Source organism: Onychomys torridus, chromosome 22, assembly GCF_903995425.1.
Source record: "Onychomys torridus chromosome 22, mOncTor1.1, whole genome shotgun sequence".
Classification (NCBI taxonomy): Eukaryota; Metazoa; Chordata; class Mammalia; order Rodentia; family Cricetidae; genus Onychomys; species Onychomys torridus.
Window position 1 is genome coordinate 18,856,747 of NC_050464.1, and position 20,144 is coordinate 18,876,890.

Here is a 20,144-nt window from a genome sequence, read left to right on the forward strand (position 1 = left end):
CCAGGGCCCATTGTCCATCATCATCCGACTGCAGGTGAGCTGTTCTAGTCTAGGAAGCTGATCTAAGTGGGGCTTTACTGTCTCTGTCTGCTTCCTTTCTCTCTCCTCCTTCTCCTCCTCCTTTCTTCTCTCTCCTCCTCCTCTTCTTCTCCCTCCTCCTCCTCTTCTTCTTCCTCCTCCTCCTCCTCTTCTTCTTTTTCCTCTTCTTCTGCTTCTTCCCTCCCTTCTTCCCTCCCTCCCTCCCTCCCTTCCTCCCTCCCTCCCTCCCTCCCTTCCTCCCTCCCTCCCTCCCTCCCTCCCTCCCTCCCTCCTTTCTTTCCTTCACCGGACTACACAGGTTTCTCTGTGTAGTTCTGGCTGTCTTGAAACTTGCTCTGTAGACCAGGCTGGCCTCGAATTCAGAGATCGGCCTGCCTCTGCCTCTGCCAGTGCTGGGATTAAAGGCAATCTCCACCACACCTAGCCTCTGCTTTCAAGCAGCACCCTGCCTTAGTTAATGTTTCTGTGGCTGCAATGAAACACCATGACCAAAAAGCAAGCTGGGGCTGGACAGTGGTGGCACGTGCCTTTAGTCCCACTGCTCAGATATCAGTGAGTTCAAGGCCAACCTGGTCTACAGAGAGTTCCAGGAAGAGCCAGAGCTGTTACACAGAGAAACCCTGTCTCATAAAAAAGCAAGTTTGGGAGGAAAAGGTTTATTTGACTTACATTTCCATATCACTCATAGCTCATCATCAAAGGAATCAGGACAGGAACTCAAGCAGGGCAGGAATCTGGAGGCAGGAGCTGATGCAGAAACCATGGAGGGGTGCTGCTTACTGGCTTGCTCCTCATGGTTTGCTCTCCATGGCTGCTTTCTTATAGAACCCAGGACCACCAGCCCAGGGATGAAACCACCCACAAGGGGCTGGGCCCTCCCCATCAATCACTAATTAAGAAAAAGCCTTACAGCCAGATCTTATGGAGGCATTTTCTCAATTGAGGTTCCCTACTTTCAGATGACTCTAGTTTGTGTGTCCAGTTGACATGAGACCAGCCAGTACTCATCCCATATCAGAAGGCCAGGTGCATTTCTAGACCATCAGCTAGGAGCCCTTAGTTCCCTAGATCATAAAAAGAGGACCTTGGCAGGCGGTGGTGGCACACGCCTTTAATCCTAGCACTCAGGAGGCGGAGCCAGGAGGATCTTTGTGAGTTCGAGGCCAGCCTGGGCTACCAAGTGAGTTCCAGGACAGGCACAAAGCTACACAGAGAAACCCTGTCTTGAAAAACAAAACAAAACAAAACAAACAAAAAAATAAAACAAAACAAAAAAACAAGGGGATCTTGGATATTGGTGTCCTCAGGTCTTAGCCTGTTCCCAACATGCTGTCTCTTCTTTTTCTAGGGTAGTGAGGTTGGAACCTAACTAAGGCTTTGTACATACTAGATAAGTGCCCTACACCTGAGCCACGCCCCCAGCCCCTCACTGGGGGATTCTAGGCAGGTGCCCTACACCTGAGGCACACCCCAGCCCCTCACTGGGAGATTCTAGCAGGGGCTCTACCACTGAGCCACAGCCCAGCCCCTCACTGGGGGATTCTAGGTAGGTGCTCTACCACTGAGCCACACCCCAGCCCCTCACTGGGGGATTCTAGGCAGGGGCTCTCCCACTGAGCCACACCCCAGCCCCTCACTGGGGGATTCTAGGCAGGGGCTCTACCACTGAGTCACACCCCAGCCCCTCACTGGGGGATTCTAGGCAGGTGCTCTACCACTGAGCCACACCCCAGCCCCTCACTGTGGGATTCTAGGCAGAGGCTCTACCACTGAATCAGACCTCCAACCCTTAATTACTACTTATTTTGAGACCATCTCCACAGTGGTCTTGGATCACCTCTGCAGCCCATTTGCCTCCTGGATGCTGGGATGACAGGTATCAGCCACCACACTCCTCTCAAAAACAAAACAAAAGCAAAAATACGAAATCAGTTTTCTGTTTGTTATCTAAAGCCAGGATGTCAGCCCAACATGGTGGCTCACACTCGTAATCCCAGCAACTGGAGAAGCTGAGGCTGGAGTTCTGCTGAGATTTCAAAACTAGCCTTGACTACATGGGAAGACTGTCTAAACAAACAAACAAAAAAATATGGCTGGACGTGTGGCACATGCCTGTAACCCCAGCAATCAGCAGGTAGAGCACTCAGGAGGACCAGGAATTCAGTCAGCCTTAACTACATAGAGAGTTCTAGGCCAGTCTGAGTTACATGAAACCCTGTCACAAAAATGTACAAGTAAAATAAAATTAAGGGGCTGGAGACATGGCTCAGTGGTTATGAGTACTTGCTGCTCTTGCCGAGGGACCAAGTTTGGTTCCCAGCACAGTGGCATACATTCAGACGCACTCAGGCACACAAATAATTAATTAACAGCTCTAAAAAGGGCTTTGTTCTTGAGACAACAGCAGCTTGAATAGGAACCCTCACTTTTGTACACTTTTCTGTAAGGGACTCACAGGTAAGCACTAAAGAAACCAGGAATGTTAAACATGCAGGAGTGTCTCCTGGATGAAGAAAATAAAACCACCTGCTTTCCACCCAGAAATCTGGGAGTGGATGTTCCAGTGACCTTTTGCTATCTGTAGAGTCAGACCATACCCAAATCCTTCAGAATGATGTTTGGTTTTTGTTTGTTTGTTTTCAAATAGAGTTTCTCTGTGTAACAGCTGTAGCTGTCCTGGATCTCACTCTGTAGATCAGGCTGGCCTTGAACTCAAAGAGATCCACCTGCCTCTGCCTCCCGAGTGCTGGGATTAAAGGTGTGTGCTATTATGCCTAGCTCCCCTGAAATGACTTATCCCAGACTCTCCTTCCCTAGACCTTTATGTTTAGCTCAGTTAATGGAAGACATCCTTAGTGGAGATGACACTTGTAGTTTATGGCCTGCTGACCTCTATGCTATCTCAGTCAGAGACCACACTGGATTCAAGGGCTTCTAGCTTTAGAACCCATCTTCATGGTCACAAGGGTTTCTATGTAGTCAAGTTCAGTCAACTTCAGGTGGAGTTTCTCTGTGTCCTGGCAGCCGCTCCCAAATATTCACACTGAGACTTATTATTTATTATAACTGCTCGGCCAATAGCTTAGACTTGTTACTAACTAGCTCTTACAACTTAACCCATATTTCTTCTCTACCCTCTGCCACATGGAGGTACCTTCTTTTGGCACGGCACGTTCATCCCCTGCTTCCTCTGTGTCTCCTGAAACTCCACCCTTCTTCACCCTAGCATTCTCTCTGCCCCGAGAATCCTGCCTAGCTATCGACCGATCAGCGTTTTACTGAGAATCGAGAGCAACCCGTTTTCACAGCGTACAGAAGGGTTATTCCACAGCACCGATCCAGCCTGGCAAAATCGAGCTGAATTGAGTTTCCATTCTCGCCTCTCCATGGATTATTATTTCGCTGCCAGCATGATGCCAGCAGGAACCCCCACACTGTTCACACACTGGCCCCATCTCTGGGATGAAGCTGTTCTAAGTGGTGAAGCTACTCGGGTAAGTCTCAGCCTAAGGAGATCGCTCTGCCTCAGCACTGCTGAGCTCCACCTGAAATGCCACAGCAATTGGATGGATCAATGACCCCCCTGGTGACTCTCAAACATCTGGCCCCCAGACATTGGGGGTGTAGTGACATATGAAGCTCAGGTGGGATTGGGGGAGAGTGGAGGTAACCCAAGAAAGGCCAAGCCACAACTCTCAGAGAAGCCAAAGTGACCTGGAGCATGGGAAGGAGGATATTACGGAATAGTGGTTCTCAATCTGGGGGTCGCGACCCCCTTGGGGGTAGAATGTCAGATGTTTATTTTACGATTCATAACAGCAGCAAAAATTAGTTATGGAGTAGCGATGAAACAGTTGTATGGTTGAGGGTCCCCACACACGAGGAACTGTATTAAAGGGTCTCAGCATTAGGAAGGTTGCGAACCACTGTTGTAGGACGTGGTCCTTTCAGCCAAGCGGCCTCCATCTCCATGAGATCAGCTGTGCCCTTGTGGCTGCACGGACACAGCTCACTTCAAAGGGGAGAAGAGATGGTTTATTCTGAAGCCAAATATGAGTGACCGTGGCCCGAGAACACAGATTTAGGTTACTCAAAATTCTGTTTCCCCATGAGGCCCCAATTTCATTTAAGTTTTTAATAGGAACATAGCAAAGTAAGTCATAAACGCAAACACTTCTTTTTTCATTAAGGATTTATTTATTTATTTTTATTGTATGTGTTCAAGTGTTGCATGCATGCATGTATGTGCACCAAGTGCGTGCCTGGTGCCCACAGACACCGGAAGAAGTTACAGGCAGTTGCAAGCCACCATGTGGGTGCTGGGAACTGAACTTGGGTCCTCTGCAAGTAAGTGCTTTTCACTACAGAGCCATCTCTCCAACTCCAATACTTTTTTTTTTTTTTCAATTACGTCAGTGGAAACGTCAGAGTGACAGGTTATAGCAACGCTGGGAAACCTTTCCTAATGGCTTCACATGCTATCTGAAGTCACCCTTTGCTGTTGGGTTGAGCAAGGTAGTTGCCTGCTAAGCTAATACATTTTTAAAAAATACCTCACCTGATAGTCACAAGAGTGTTAGATCACGTTTAGAGCGCTCGTGGGAGGTGGGGGGGGGTATGCCTAAAGATAGCCCAAGATAAATTTTAATTAGGCTCTGGCCTGCAACATTCCCACCTCACCACAAATGCAGAAGGTTTGATCAGTTGATCAGCCTCAAAGAAGGTTCAGGGTGAGACGCAGCTTCTTTTGGAAATGCCTGTGCACATCTGTTACGAGAGTGCATCATGGTTGTCCTGTTGACTCTTCCATGGCCTTTTAGAAGGAGGGGGTGCCTGAGATTCCAGCCATTCCTTATACAGAACTATGCTCTAATTACACATAGCCTGGAGGTGTTGTCTAAGGACATGCTAGAGTATATTTAAACTGGGGAGAATTAACCGAAGAAGCTCAGTTCATGTGACCATGTGGAAGTCATCATCCTTGCTGGACAAAGACTTTCCAGGGCTGATACTTTTGGGTCACCCACACTCTATAGGTAAGCCCCAATAAACTCACTGGTTTCCCCTAGGTCACCTTTAGTGGAATCATACTTTGGTTGGTCATTGGGATTTTTTCTTTTTAGATTTATTTTTATCATTCTGTGTGTATGAGTGTTTTGTGGGCATGTACGTCTATGCACCAGATGTGTGTGTGAGGAGGTTGTGAGCCCCCATGTGGGTGCTGGGAATCGAACCTGGGTCCTTTGCAAGAAGAACGAGTTCTTGCTCTTAACTACTGAGCCAACTTTCCAGCCCTGGGATCTTAAGAAGAGTGAGGAGATGTGTATATCTCCCTAGGAAAAGAATTCTTTTTGTTTTGCTTTATTTGAGACAGGGTCTCACTATGTAGTTCAGCAGGCTTGGAGCTTGCTCTGTAGATCAGGTTGGCCTTGAACTCACGGAGATCTGCCTGCCTCAGCCTCCTAAGTGCTGGGATTTAAAGGCCTGAGCCACTTTGTCTGGCAAGATTTCTTGCAATGTTAAGGACCAAAGTCACTTCTGTCAGCCATGGCCATGCCATCTTGAAATTTTTCTCCATTTTGGTGAATTAATGATAGTTTCTCAAAACTACACTAATCAGCATCAATCCAGGCTTGCTTTCCTAGATTCCTCCCAGCAATCCTGCAACCCACTAAGAATAACTGGTCATAAGAGATGTTTATGACTGCCTGACATTCTGTTTTGTTTTTTGAAACAGGGTCTCACTGTGTATCCTTGAATCTGGAGCTCCCTAGGTAGACCCAGCTGGCCTGGAACTCACAGAGATCTACCTGCTTCTGCCTCTCAAGTGCAGGGGTTAAAGGTGTGTGCCGCCATGCCCACCCTGACATACATTCTCTTTCTCTTACTCAACACTCCACTCCTGGCATTGGAAGATTTTGTCCTTCCAATAACTACCCCTACTCTGTAAGCAGTGAGCGCTCTGGTTTTCCCATCTAGAGACCTCTGGTGTGGAAGTTGCACATTTCCTTCTGACCTTTGGTGGTTCCTACAGGGAGCTGGGGTGAGGGCATCTGATATTAGAAGCCTCAAAGATTAGAGACTGACTCTCACACCCCGGGAGAGCCTGCCCCATTCTGTGCCTGCCACTTTGCCCCTGCCCCCCAAGTGGGGAGGAAAAAAAAAACCACTCCAAACCAGATTGCATTCAGCTCTAGTTGCCCAGAGCCCGGCTCTTTCTCTCCCAGGTCCCAACAATCCTCTGAACCTGGACTCCCGCTTGGCAAGCTTTCGGGGATTGATTATGACTGCCTGGGATCAGGGGTCCTTGCCCCCAGCTATCATCCTCAGTGGACCCTAGGTAACCTGGGTAAGATTACATCGTGTTTATTGGCTTGGGGGCGGGGGAGAGCTGCTTATTCAGTTTTACCAGAATCGGCTGGACCCCAGCCTGTTCCCTCCCCCTCTTAAGGGACAGGAAGACGTTCCTGTGAAATCTAAGCAACACAGGCCAGTACTGCAGACTGTTGGGGCATCCCTTTCCCCATTCCCGACTCCTCTCTCGGGAGGTGGCATTCTAGATGAGTTCTGCACTGCTATTGTCATTATTTCACAAAGCCTGCACAGGGCAGCCGCCCTCCTGTGACTTTAAAGTCATCCAGACCCGACCCTTCCTGAGGACCGTGATAGCGCGGTCCTACTCTGACACCCTCAGATCGCCGCTACCTCCCCCACCGTTGCCACCCACCATACTCCTAATTTAAAAAGGACCTTTCTGTGGGGCGGTGGTGGCGCATGCCTTTAATCCCAGCACTGGGGGAGATGGAGGGGGCGCAGAGGCAGGTGGGAGGATCTCTGTGAGTTCCAGGACAACCTGGTCTAACAGAGCGAGTTCAGGACAGCCAGGGCTGTTACACAGAGAAACCCTGTCTTGAGAAACTTTAAAAAAAAAAGGACCTGTCTGCTTTTTGTGTGGCAGGCTCAGTATCCACTCACTCTAAAGGAACTCAAGGGATTTAAACTTGTGATTAGCAGTCTCTGGAAAGCCTCCGTTTCACACTCCACTAACTCCCCACACCATCCTGTCCCGGAAGTCCAACTCACAGAGATCTGCCTGCCTCTCCCTCCCAAGGGCTGGGATTATAGGCATGCACCACCACCACCCGGCTTCCTTGCTACTTTCTAACCCTAACCCCAACCCTAAGTTCCTATTGCTGAGACTCCCTAACTGGTATATTGATGAGTGCCCTAAGGTTATGCCATTGTCACAGGCGACCCCACCTTAGAGGCCCTGCCCCCAACATCCCCTCAAGGCAGGGCCCTGGCACAAAATCAGAAAGTTGGTATCTACACTGACTCTAAATACACACACACCACATCCTCCATCCTCATGCCTTCACTTGGCAGGAGAAGGTCTCTCTCATGTCACAAGAGCCACCTATAATTAATTGCAAATTATTCTACAAACTCAACCAGGCCACCACCAGTGGCGGTTTATCCACATTAGCCATCAAGGTAGCCCAAGGCCACACTCAGGGGCTGTGACAGAAACCAAGGTACAGGGGCTCTGTCACTTGCTACATCTAAGCTCAAAAGTGGCTCCAGGGCTGGAGAGATGGCTCAGCGGTTAAGAGCACCGGCTGCTCTTCCAGAGGTCCTGAGTTCAATTCCCAGCAACCACATGGTGGCTCAAAACCATCAGTAGTGAGATCTGGCACGCAGGCAGAACACTGTCTACATAATACACAATAAATAAATCTAAAAAAAAAAAAAAGTAGCTCCAGATCCTAACTCTAAGGCTTCTGACCCTTCTGGGCACCCTCCCACTTTGTGTTTCTGTTCTCACAGATCCATAAGTATAATCGGAACAAGCCGGAGCTTCCTTGACTCCTCAGTCACTCCTGCACTAAGTGACAGACGACCACTCCCCTGTGCCTCCCACCATGGCCGGCCACCCCTGCAGAGCCATGATCCGCCCTTGGGTTCTCTGTCTCCTCCTTTCTTCTTACTCCTCTGCCTCTTCCGATAGCTGGCTGCCCCTCGTAAACCTCGCTCACCGCTTCCTCAAGGACACTAACTCTTCCTTCCTTTCCAACTGCTGGGTCTGCCTGTCCATCCAAACCCAGCGCTCGCTAGCCATCCCAGCCCCACTCACGACCTGGACGGACTCACCCATGAAACTTCATATTACATACTCGGCCCGGACGCTCTCCGGCCCTTATCCTATTACTGACCTCGAGAAACGCCTCCTGAATTTCCACCCATTAACTGCTTATTACTCCTTCGTCAATCCCGACCGGCGGTCCATTGCTCTTCTTCATCTCACTAGCTCAACACACATACTTCCGATACTTTCCCGGCTCACCTCTGTGAAATACACTAATGACCACGTCTATGAATCTGCCCAGCGCCCCATATGGGGGCCGCTCTCTACCCAGACACTCCTCACCTCCCAGGCCCCTCTCTGTATATCCCGTTTCTTCAAGAACTCAGAATATGCCACCTTCGTGGGCAATCTCTCGGCCTCTCTTTGCAACCACACCTTTCACCTCTCCCCCTCGGCCGACCACCAATCCATTGATCTGTCCACCAGCTACGCGTTTGCCGAGCTAATGACCATGCCAGGCTCCAAGTGGAGAAACCCCTTACGCTTTTCAGGGCCCCCTTCCCTAACCTCAGGGAAGCCTTACTACCCTTGCCTGGTGGATGACATCCACTGTCACACCTACCCGACCACTCCCTGGAGGCGATGTCCTTCCTTCCCATCTAGCACCTGCTCTAATCTGACGCTCTTCGAACGCGACAACATCACTCACCCCCTTACCCTGTCTGTGGACACCACCTACTTCAAGATTAAACTTCACGGACACAAAGAACCCTATCCGATCTTTCAGTACCAGCCCCTCATGGGGGCTGCTCTCTCTGGACAATATTCAATCTGGGAGGATGAACCCACTGTCCAGGAAAACGGGGGCATCACTCCAAACATCTTCTCACACCTCCTCTCCTTGACCTACTCCTTCTGTCTCAACTCCTCGGGCGTCTTCTTCCTCTGCGGGAGCTCGACTTACGTCTGTCTGCCGGCCAACTGGTCGGGTGTCTGTACCCTTGTCTTCCAATACCCAGACATTGAACTCCTCCCCGGCAACCAAACCATAACTGTCCCCCTTTTTGCTACAATCCCCTCCGCGGTCTCCACGTCTCGCCGGAAGAGAGCCATTCACCTCCTCCCTCTCCTCGCGGGCCTGGGCATTACTTCCGCCCTCGGGTTGGGCATCGCTGGCATCACCACTTCGACCGTCTATTTCCAACAGCTCTCGAAGGCTCTCTCCGACAGCCTAGACGAAACAGCCACCTCCTTTACCACCCTCCAGGATCAAATAGACTCGCTGGCGGGCCTCGTTCTCCAAAACCGCAGAGCCCTGGACCTCATCACCGCCGAGAAAGGGGGCACCTGCCTCTTCCTCCAGGAGGAGTGCTGCTTCTATGTGAATCAGTCGGGAGTAGTCCGGGATGCCGCAAGAAAACTTCGAGAAAGAGCATCCCAACTCCGCCCAAGCTCCAGCTCTTGGATCCAGGGGCTGGGGCTGGGATACTGGCTGCCCTCCTGGCTGACTTCCTTCGTGGGACCCCTTCTCTTCATTCTCTTTCTGCTCATTTTCGGGCCTTGTCTTCTTAACTGCCTGACTCATTTTGTGTCCCAGCGAATGAGCTCTTTCATTCAGAGCACAACCAAAGGGCACGTGGACAAGATCCTGCTGCTCCGAGATTCCCAGTACAAGAGGCTTCCCCTGCAGCCCCCCGAGGAGGACGCCTTCTAACTGGAAGGGGCTACCTGAACCACAGCTCCCCCACCAAACCCCCTCCCCCGTCTCTATCTACCGATCTGTAGAAATAAACATCAATGCTAGCCACACCTGGGCCATTTTGGAAAAACTCCGTTTTGTTTAAATGGTGGCAGTTTTCCCCAAACCACAGCAATCAGTATTCTAGGCTTATTTTTCCAGATGCCACGCATCCCTTGCAGCCCTGATAATGGCTGGCCCTTGGAGATGTTTGTGTTCACCTGACAATCTTCAGTCACTGCTCACGACGCTGCGATGGTTACTCCCGGAAACAGGAGCTTTTAAGCCTCACTCCCACTCCCCCAATTCCATATCTGTAGGGTAAAAGGGCGAGTCAAAGCAACCTGTCCTGGCCCTGGAACCAGAGCAAGTAAAAGAAATCCACCCTGGCCCCAAGACCCAAGCCAGTGAAAGAAACCGCTTCATTTATTTATTTATTTAGTGATTGATTTATTTATTTAGTGACTTATTGATTGATTGATTGATTGATAAAAAATATATTTATTATGTATACAGTATGTATGACCAGAAGAGGGCACCAGATCTCATTACAGATGGTTGTGAGCCACCATGTGGGTGCTGGGAATTGAACTCAGGACCTCTGGAAGAGCAGTCAGTGCTCTTAACCTCTGAGCCATCTCTCCAACCCCAAGAAAAACACTTTAACACTGAACCCAGAACCAAAGAAACACACTCTGAAACCAATGCCAAAGAAACTCACTTCAGTCCTAGAGTCAGAGCCTGGCCCTGAAATTAGAGGCAAAAGGACCAGTGAAAGAAACACACTTTGGCACTCAGGAGGCAGAGGCAGGTGGATCTCTGTGAATTCGAGGCCAGCCTGGTCTACAGAGCTAGTCCAGGACAGGCTCCAAAGCTACAGAGAAACCCTGTCTCGAAAAAACCAAACACACACACACACACACACACACACACACACACACACACACACCACACTTTGGCCCTGAAACCAGAGCCAAATCAGCCCCCGACCAACTAAGCAGAAAATGAACCAATCCCTGGGCAGGAAAATCAGCCAATCCCTGAGCAGAAAACCAACCAATTCCTGAGCTCAAGATCTAGCCCATCTGAGCTCAAGGACTGAAATCTGATCAATTCCCACCAGGAAAAATCTTCTCCCTGGGAAAACTCCACCCTAATAAGCCCTGTATGAGCCGTGCATCTGTTCAATTGGGAGCTGCCTTTTTCCACCCCGATGAGGCAGCCGCCCTCCTGGATTTTTCCCTCCCAATAAATCTCTTGAATGAGGTTTGGATGACGAGCTTCTTTTGCCAGAGGGGAAACTGGAGCAGAAAGCTAGGGAAACCCTCACCTGCCGAAGCAGAGCTGTTACACTGGGAAAGCCTTTCCCTGGAGCAGGGCTGTAAGCTGCTACGCTCACTGTGACCCAAGGTATTACTTGGCTCCAGACTGCCAGAATACTTTTCCATCTGAGCTGTGCTAACACTTACAATATCTACCCGCTAGTCTGCAAGCGGAGACATCCTTTCCCATCATTTTTTTTCTCGGATTGAACCCATCCTGTTGCACAAGTTGCTCATCTCCTTGTCTGTCTTTCCTTCCTTGGACCTTTCAGCCACCACCCTGGGGGCTTCTGAACCAGAGGAACTTGTCTGGATGCTGGCTCCCCAGTTCCAGGGACAACGGTCAGCCGTGAATATATTTCCCGTCCTGCTGATGCCAAACGAACAAAACGGAGACTTTTCTAGAAAGTGAAGTACACTGGGTTTACAAGGAACTTTGTTATTCCGAAAGTAGGCTGGGGTCCTACCTCGTGCCCATGTCTTTTCTGTGAGGGGGACTGTTAGTTCCCTCCGCAGCAGGGGCAGCCAGCAGCAGGCCTGAGCGGGGACAGCATCACCCGCCACCAGGTACCTTTGCATGTCAGCTATGCAACCCACACACCCTTAAAAGTGCCTGTCTTTGGGTTGGGGATTTAGCTCAGTGGTAGAGTGCTTGCCTAGCAAGCGCAAGGCCCTGGGTTCGGTTCTCAGCTCCAGGGGTGGGGGTGGGGGTGGGGGTGGGGGTGGGGGTGGGGTGGGGGTGGGGGTGGGGGTGGGGGTGGGGAATGCCTGTCTTGGAGAGATGGCTCAGCAGTCAAGGGCACTGGCTGTGCTTCTGGAGGTCCTGAGTTCAATTCCCAGTAACCACATGGGGGCTCACAACCATCTGTAATGAGATCTGGTGCCCTCTTCTGGCCTGCAGTCATACATGCTGCATTCATAATGAATAAATAAATAAATAAAATTTTAAAAGTGCCTGTCTGTCACAGTTCCCTCTCTTGCTTCTCTTGCCTCTTCTTGTCCTCCGCTTGCCTGTTCTCTGTCTGTCTGTCTGTCTGTCTGCCTGCCTCTCTCATGTCCCCACTCCCAGACGGCCTTTGGCTCTTTCATTGCCCCGCCCCCAACCTTTGCACACGTTCTCTTAGGGGCATAGCTTGGCAGGGCCCTTCCTAGGTACCCTTTTCCTGCGTTTTCATCCTTTCAGGGAGCATGGCCCCCACAGGTTCAGATGTTTGAATACTGAGTCCCCTGTGGGCAGGTGATGTTGGGAGATGATGTAGGGGGTGTGGCCCTGTTGGAAGAGGTGTGCTCTTGGTGGTGAGAATTTAAAGAAGCAGGCCACTTTGAGTGTGCTACCTCTGCCTTGTGCTGGAGGTTCAAGATGTGAGCCTTCAGTTTCTGCTATGTCTACCATTTGCTGCATGCCCCCGCCCCCGCCCCCACCCCATGACAGACACACCACTCCAGAACAGTAAGACAAATAATCCCTCACCTCTATAAGTTGCCTTGGTCATGATGTTTTATCAGAGCAATAGAAAAATAATACAGACGGGCGGTGGTGGCACACGCCTTTAATCCCAGCACTCAGGAGGCAGAGGCAGGTGGATCTCTGTGAGTTCGAGGCCAGCCTGGTCTACAGAGAGAGATCCAGGAAAGGCACCAAAACTATACAGAGAAACCCTGTCTCAAAAAACAAAAAACAAACAAAAAAAAAGAAAGAAAGAAAGAAAAAGAATACAGAGGGTGACAACATGGGTTATTTCATCCAGCATGTATGAAATGTAGTCCAGGCTAGACCTGAACTCTCACAGTAATGCTCCTGCCTCAGCTTCTTGAGTACTGGGACCACAGGAATGCATCAGCACACTCAGCTCTAACATTGTTTTTTGTTTTTTTTTTTTAGTCAAAGTCACAAACCAGTGACATTCCATCTGTCTCTCGGGCTGCGTTTTGGGAGGAAATAGAAGGCTCTCAATGGCATGAATTCCCAGAAGGGCCCAAAATTCTCAAGAGATGTCCCCTTATAGGGCTGGAGAAATTAGATCCGTGATTAAGAGCGCTTCTCTGAGTTGGGTTCCCAGCCACCAAGACTGGGTAACTCACAGCTGCCTGCAACTTGGCCTCCAGGGGATCCTGGCTCACTTTTCTGACTCAAGGAGACTGCACCCAGGTGCACACACATGCACATAATTAAAAAAAAAAATCTTTAAACAGATGTCCCCTTAGGCTTGTACGGATCCTAGGACAGGGCTGGAGGAAGACACCTGTCCCCAGGCAAAGAGCTCACAGAGAGCTGGGTTTGACAGCGTGTCTGTCATGCCAGCCAGCACTCCAGAGGCTGAGGCTGAGGCTGGAGAATTGGAGGTCAGCCTGGGCTACATAAAGGAGACCTTATCTCAAAAAGCTGAATCTATGCAGTTTTATTTACAGAGGGAGGTCTCTCAGGAAATCCGGAAGGCTGCAAGGAAAAGTTCCCAGGACCTCAGAAGCCCAGCTCCCGCTGCCGGGTAGCAGAACCCCGCCTCCTACTCAAGACGTCCGCTTCCCTTCCTCCACAGCGGTACCAACCAGAGGCGGAGACGTTCGGCTTCCTCTGTGGCAGGAAGAATCCGGAACCAGCCAAGTCCACATGTCTGGAAGCAGCCCGGTGGTGGCCAGCTCAGCAGACGTCTCCATGGCGACACCTCGCCCATCCCAATGGGGAGGGCTCAGTTGTAAGGCCAGGCTACCTCAGATCCAATGGGTAGAGGCTACCATCCTCATTCAAACCAGAATCTCCACAGTGGTGTTTGGACTTTTAAGTTTCTTTAATGCCTATTGGCAATGGCAAGAGGAGCCGGAAGGAAGGCGGGAATGGTGTAGTAGAAACAGAAAACTCCCATGGATTTCCTTCCCCCTCCCCGCCCCCAAGGCCCACTGTAGCTGGAGCACACAGGGTTAATGACGTGCTGTATCCACAATATTTTGTCCAGGGCTTTTTTTTTTTTTTTTTTTTTTTTAAGCAAGCTATACATAACAATTTAATTTAATAGAACCTGAGAATCTAATTCCAGTAATTTTCAAATTCATCTGTAAGTCTTTCCATTCTGGGGCTCACTGTGAAATGAAAACTTCAGCTGAATGTCAAGCTAACTATATATGACATAGTTGCTTCTATAATGCAATTATGAAGGACTGTCAAGAAACTTGTATGTAGAAAAGTTAGTCAAAATACTAACCATAATATAAAATACGAAGCATTTCTCATTTGCTAGATGGAGAGGCCTTTGGCTCATCATTTTTAACTACAATGCCATGGAGCTGAAGGAACCAGTCGCCTTGTGAACATAAGGGAAAAAACACATGCAAATGGATAAAATATTACAACTTTTCTAGACCATCTCTACCTTTAACACTTCTTTTTATTTAAGGAGAATAAATTTCTTATTTTATGTGTATTGTTTGTGTATGCGAGGGTGCCAGATCCCTCGGAACTGGACTTACAGACAGTTGTAAGTCCGTGACGTCAGCACTACAGTAACAAGAGGTGCAGTGTCCTTTTGTTATGGTCCCAGAAAGCGGGGAAAGAGGTCATAGGGAAAAGAATCAAAACTGTTACAGCCCAGAAACTATTTGTTGAGTTTCACCACGGTGCCACCTTCATTTTTACGTAACTACGACGGCATTGTTCAAACTCAATAAATCAGAAGTCTTAATATTTAAATCTCACCTTGACTTTCGGTTATGACAATATTAACAACCAAAACCTAAGATAAAGCACAAAGGGAAGGGACTATGGCACCGGCTTTGCTAGAATCTCACTGTGCAGCCCTGCCTGGCCTGGAACTCACTCTGTAGACTAGGCTGGCCTCGAACTCACAGACATTCACCTACCTCCACCTCTCAAATGCTGGGATTACAGTCACCGTGTCCAACAAAAATGTACAGTGTGAGGAGAAAAAAGCACCAAGGAGTGGAATGCTGTACTCAAGGAGATGAAGCTGAAGAAAGGCCTGATGGGGGCTGGACAGATGGCTCAGAGGTTAAGAGCACTGGCTGCTAGAGGACCTGAGTTCAATTCCCAGCACCCACATGGCGGCTCACAACCATCTATAACGGGGTCTGGTGCCCTCTTCTGGCCTACAGGCATATATGCAGGCAGATCACTGTATACATAATGAATAAATTACTTTTTTTTTTTTTTAAAAAAAGAAAGGCCTGATGGTATGTTAATAATTACAAATTAATGATCCTGTAACCTGCAAAAAAGAAGCTTATGTAACAAAGGAAAACATCAGCAAGTCAAAGCTCAGCAAATGTAACTCAAGGAAGACGCCAGGTTCCGGCCCAAGCAAGCGGAACTTGGTGGGAGCAGGACTGGGACTGTGGAATCTTCCTCCGCCGTTAAAGAAAGCCACTGAGGCATGTGGCAGAGTCCCTGCATGGAGGTCCGGAGATGCCATGGCCTGAAGCTGTGAAAGTGAAGCCTGGCTTTTGTTGGGGCATCTCCCCCAAGATGTTAGGGGTCCCAGAGCCATGGGATGTCTGCAGAGGAGAGCCGCAAACAGAATGTGGAAACAGCCCAAGAGAGAGAACTGTGGCTGTCTGCAAAGCTGGAAGGAGTGGGAGGTCCCAAAAGCAACCGCTTCAGCCTTTGACGTCAGACATGGACTTACAGGGTTTGGAGTCTGTCCTGCTGTCCTGCTTTCTTTCTCCACTATGCCCCTTTCTCCCTTTTGGAATGATAACAGATATTCTCTGCCACTGTACATTGGAAATATATTGTTTGCTTTTGATTTTAATTTCACAGAAGGTTGTAGGGGGTGTTGTTTTTGTTTTTTTTTAAGTTGGGTTCAAGGACATGAGTGTTTCTCATGTTATTCCAAATTCCTTAGAAATAGCTTCTAATTTATTTTGAGACAGGTTTCTTCAGTATGTAGCCCTGGCTGTCCTGGATCTCACTCTGTAGACCAAGCTGGCCTTGAACTCACAGAGATCTGCCTCCCAAGTGCTGGGATGAAAGAAGACCTGTGCCACTATGCCCAGCTTTAAATAGCAATTCAGAGACTGGAAAACATTCCATCAAAGAACTGGAGGCGACGGCTGTACGGGTGGCTCAGTGGTTAGCAATGCTTGCTGCTCTTGCAGAGCACCTGAGCTCGGTTCCCAGTACCCACACTGGGAGGATGGGTCCTTATCATCACCTGTAACTCCAGCTCTAGGGCAGTTTCAAACCCTCCTTTGGCCTTGGCAGGTGCCCCCACTCATGTACACATACTTAGACAAAAACACGTGGGAAGACATGATTAAAATAATATCAGCCATGCCAGGCTTGGTGGTGCATGCCTTTAATCCCAGCATTTGGGGGACAGTCTAATGTTGTGAGTTCGAAGCCAGACTGGTCCACGTAGTGGGTTCCAGGCCAGCCAGGGCTAGCTACATAGGGAGGCTCTATTTCAACAAATAAAATAAACCTTCCAAAAAAGCGGGGGGGGGGGGGGGGGGGGTGGGAGTGCCTGAGTGCCAAAGCATTTGCTTTGTAAGCATGCCAGCAGTCACGGATCCCATCCCCGTCTTCACATACACACAAAATAGTAAAATTATGGGCTGGGACCAGACATGATGGCACATGACTGGAATCCCAGCACAGGAGGGTCAGAGGCCACAGAGGGAATTTAAGGCAACCCTGGGTAACTTAGTGAGACTCTGTTTAAATAAATAAATAATGGAGGGCCAGGGGTGTAGCTTATGGGTAGAGCACTAGCCTAGAATTTCCCCCATTGAAACTGGAGGTGTGGCTAAGATACAGAGTACCTGCCAGAAACCTTCCAGTAAAGGAAGGGTTTATCTTTTTCTCACCTAGAAGGAGCTTGCCAATAGCCAGGGTCAAAGGTCCACCTCTCAAGTCGGTCACCCTTTGAGGAACTGCCCAAGAGCTGCTTGGTGGGGCTCTGGAGCTGAGTGCAACAGCCTGAGGCAGGTGTTCAGTCTGCAGGCCTTGCTGTGGGTCCACTGGGGGCAAGACAGTGGTTCCTTCTGCCTACCTGCCCAGGGCACAAACAGGATGCTCAGGTGCCTCATGTGGGCACCTATGACCTGAACAAATCCCTGTCCCTTTCCCTCTTGAGTAGGGTCTCATGTAGCCTGGGCTGTCCTCCAACTTATGCAACCAAAGCTGGCCTTGAACTCATGACTTGTCTTCCTCCATCTCCTACCTGGATTACAGGTATATGTCACTACACAGTTTTATGCTGTGTTGGGGATTGAATTTAGGGTTCTGTGTGTAAACTGAACTGTGTGTAATTCTGCCAACCGAGCTACATCCCCAGTTCCCATTTGTTTTTCTGTTTTATTATATGTTTAATTATGTGTATATGTGTAGGTATGTGCATGCATATGTGAGTTACAGGCAGTTGTGAGCTACCTAATGTGGGTGCTGAGAACTGAACTCAAGTCCTCTGCAAGAGCAGTATATATTTTTTAACTATTTCATCTGTGAGATTGTATTAATTTTCCTTCTTTTTGAGACAGGATCTCACATATAGCCCTGGCTGGCCTGGAACTCTAAGTAGACCAGACTGGCCTTGAACTAATATAGATCTGTCTCGGTGTCTCAAGTGCTGGGATTAAAGGCAGGTACTACCATGTCTAGGTAATTCATTTTTCTGTTGGTGGAGATGGAGCCTCATTAATACTAAGCAAATGCTCTACCACTGAGTCACATCCCCAGCCCCTCACTGGGGGATTCTAGGCAGGTGCTCTACCACTGAGCCACACCCCAGCCCCTCACTGGGGGATTCTAGGCAGGTGCTCTACACTGAGCCACACCCCAGCCCCTCACTGGGGGATTCTAGGCAGGGGCTCTACCACTGAGTCACACCCCAGCCCCTCACTGGGGGATTCTAGGCAGGTGCTCTACCACTGAGCCAGGACCCAACTCAGGAGGTAGATTCTTCCCACTCTGCTATGATTTGGGTCCTATATCAACACTGAAGCTGTCCACCTAGCTACACAGAACTTGCTCTTTCCAAAACACCCCCTTCTCCACCTTGTATCCCCTCCAGTCATGAGGGGTTAGCTCCTTCTTTTCACCTGAGCACTCTTGGCTGCGGATCTCGTCAGGGCTGGCCCAGTGCTGGCATCATTACGCGACCACTCTTTTGTTCTGTTGAACTGAAGCACCCTGCCTCCTTTAAAGATAGGGAAACTGAGGCCAAGAGGTTAACGTACCACCACACCAGGCTGAGTGAGACCTGGGGGGTTTTGTTGTTGTTTTGAGACAGGATCTCACTACGTAGCTCAGCTTGCCCCCCACCCCCTGCCCCATCAGCCTGCCAGGTGGTCCGGGAGTGCCTTCAGGAGGCACACCTGAAGTTCCCATTTCAATTGCATCACCCACCCCGCTCCTCGCCTCTTTCAACACGGTCCCTAAGTCAACTCTTCGGTGAAGCCTTCCAGATCCCGGCCCCGCCCCCCTTGCCTTCTCAAGCTTCTGTGTCTCCTAATATGGAACATTCGCGTTAAGCCCTGCGAGGCCGACACAGAAAATGGAACGCACATAGGATGCCTAGAGCCGAAGCGCGTGTGGGTGAACTCTATTTCCAAGGTCCAAGTCAGCTGTAGGTGGTCAGGGGTGGGGGAAGACGAGGTTCCAAAGTCTTCTCCGCCCGCCCGCTCCCCAGTTTCCGAGCGTCACTAACGCCGGAGAACCGTGAGACCACGATTGCGGGCCCCGCCCCCGACGCTCCCCCCCACCCCCAGTCGCTCCGGGAGCCCCACCTTCCTGCGCCTGCCCGTACGGACGCCGGCCCCTTTTGTTCGCTCCCTGGCCGCTGCGCTTTCCTGGCGCTCGGCTTCTCTCGGCTGGGCTCGGCTCGCCTTGGCAGGGCTCCACGGGGCTCAGCTCCGCTCCGCTCGGCTCCTCTCGCCTCCACCCCTGTTCGGCGGCTCGGCTCCGCTCGGCTCGACTCGGCTCGGCTCCGCCTCGGGGCGCGCAGGCTGAAGAAGCCCGGCTTACCGGATCGGCCCCTCCCTCGATCCCCTTCTGGCTGTAGATCGTGTGCGGCGAGGCCCGGACTGGGAGCGCGGAGACCGGGCTAGGGTAGCGGCGTGCGAGGGACCGGCGCAGCATCCTCGTTTCCGGGGCGCGCGGACCGAGGAAGAGGCGAAGAAGGGGTGTCGGGTCCGGGTGGCTGCTGGAGCTCCAAGGTAGGCGCAGCTCTGGGGACGCGCGCGATGGGGGCGCGCGGGCAACAAAGGACGCAGAGTCGCGGGGGGCGGCGGCACCCTAGCCTGGGAAGAAAAGGGGGGTACCATCACCGAGGCATTGTCGCTGCGTGGGCAGGGACAGCGGGCAGGGTCGCCGCCGTTGGTGGGCGTGGGCGGGGTGAACCCCAACTTCCTCAACCCGGAGGGCACGCTGCTGGGATTGGGGGGGTGGCGCCCCTGGATTGCACGTCCGGGTGGTGCGCACATCCACAGACTGGGGTGCGGGTGTATTTGTTGGGGTTCTCTTTCCAAGAGCAGGTCCAGGCAGCTGGATGAGCTGCAGAGCTCTCGGGGGAGGCTCTCAGGCTCTTGGGGAGGGTGGGGGGGCACAGCCTGGTGGGCGCGGCCATCAGTCCTCATCTCCAGACCTGGCATCTGGGATGAGACACGGAGGCCCCCGCCCCGCCACCTGGGGTCGCCTGATTCGTGCCCTTTGCAAAACTTGACTGGAGAGCCTGGCTTGGAATAGGAGGGTAGGGTAAGGGGGAGGCCCAGGCAGGGTGGCTTTCCGCAGGGGTCCCCCCCCCCCCAAGCTGGCGCTGGTGGCTGGTGAGGCAGCAGATTTTTTTTTTTCCCTTCCCCCCCAGGGAGGGGCAGTGGCGACGCAGGATGCAGGGCTGAGCCTCCAGGGCGAGCCCGCGTGGACTCTTCAGGCGGGGCCTGTGTGTTTGCCCCCGGGCACACAGGGCTTTGCCACGCGTGCCTCCTCTACAGCCAGGTCCAAGCCTGGAAA

At 50.9% G+C, this 20,144-nt stretch overlaps 2 protein-coding genes across 3 annotated transcripts in view; both read left to right on the forward strand.

Moving 5' to 3' along the window:
- The first annotated feature begins 5,866 nt into the window (after positions 1–5,866).
- Positions 5,867–10,039, forward strand: LOC118572675 (syncytin-A-like). The gene is made up of 3 exons (XM_036172455.1): positions 5,867–5,881; positions 6,267–6,388; positions 7,867–10,039. The coding sequence occupies exon 3, from the start codon at positions 7,962–7,964 to the stop codon at positions 9,837–9,839; it is 1,878 nt and encodes a 625-aa protein (XP_036028348.1). The 5' UTR covers positions 5,867–5,881; positions 6,267–6,388; positions 7,867–7,961; the 3' UTR covers positions 9,840–10,039.
- Positions 10,040–18,969: 8,930 nt separating this feature from the next.
- Clip2 (CAP-Gly domain containing linker protein 2) overlaps positions 18,970–20,144 on the forward strand; it is a 61,282-nt gene continuing 60,107 nt past the window's right edge. The window contains exon 1 of one of the 2 annotated variants that reach the window (XM_036171768.1): positions 18,970–19,351. The gene's annotated coding sequence lies outside the window, so the exon portion shown is untranslated. The remainder of the gene's footprint in view (positions 19,352–20,144) is intronic. The other variant, XM_036171767.1, reaches the window with a different exon arrangement.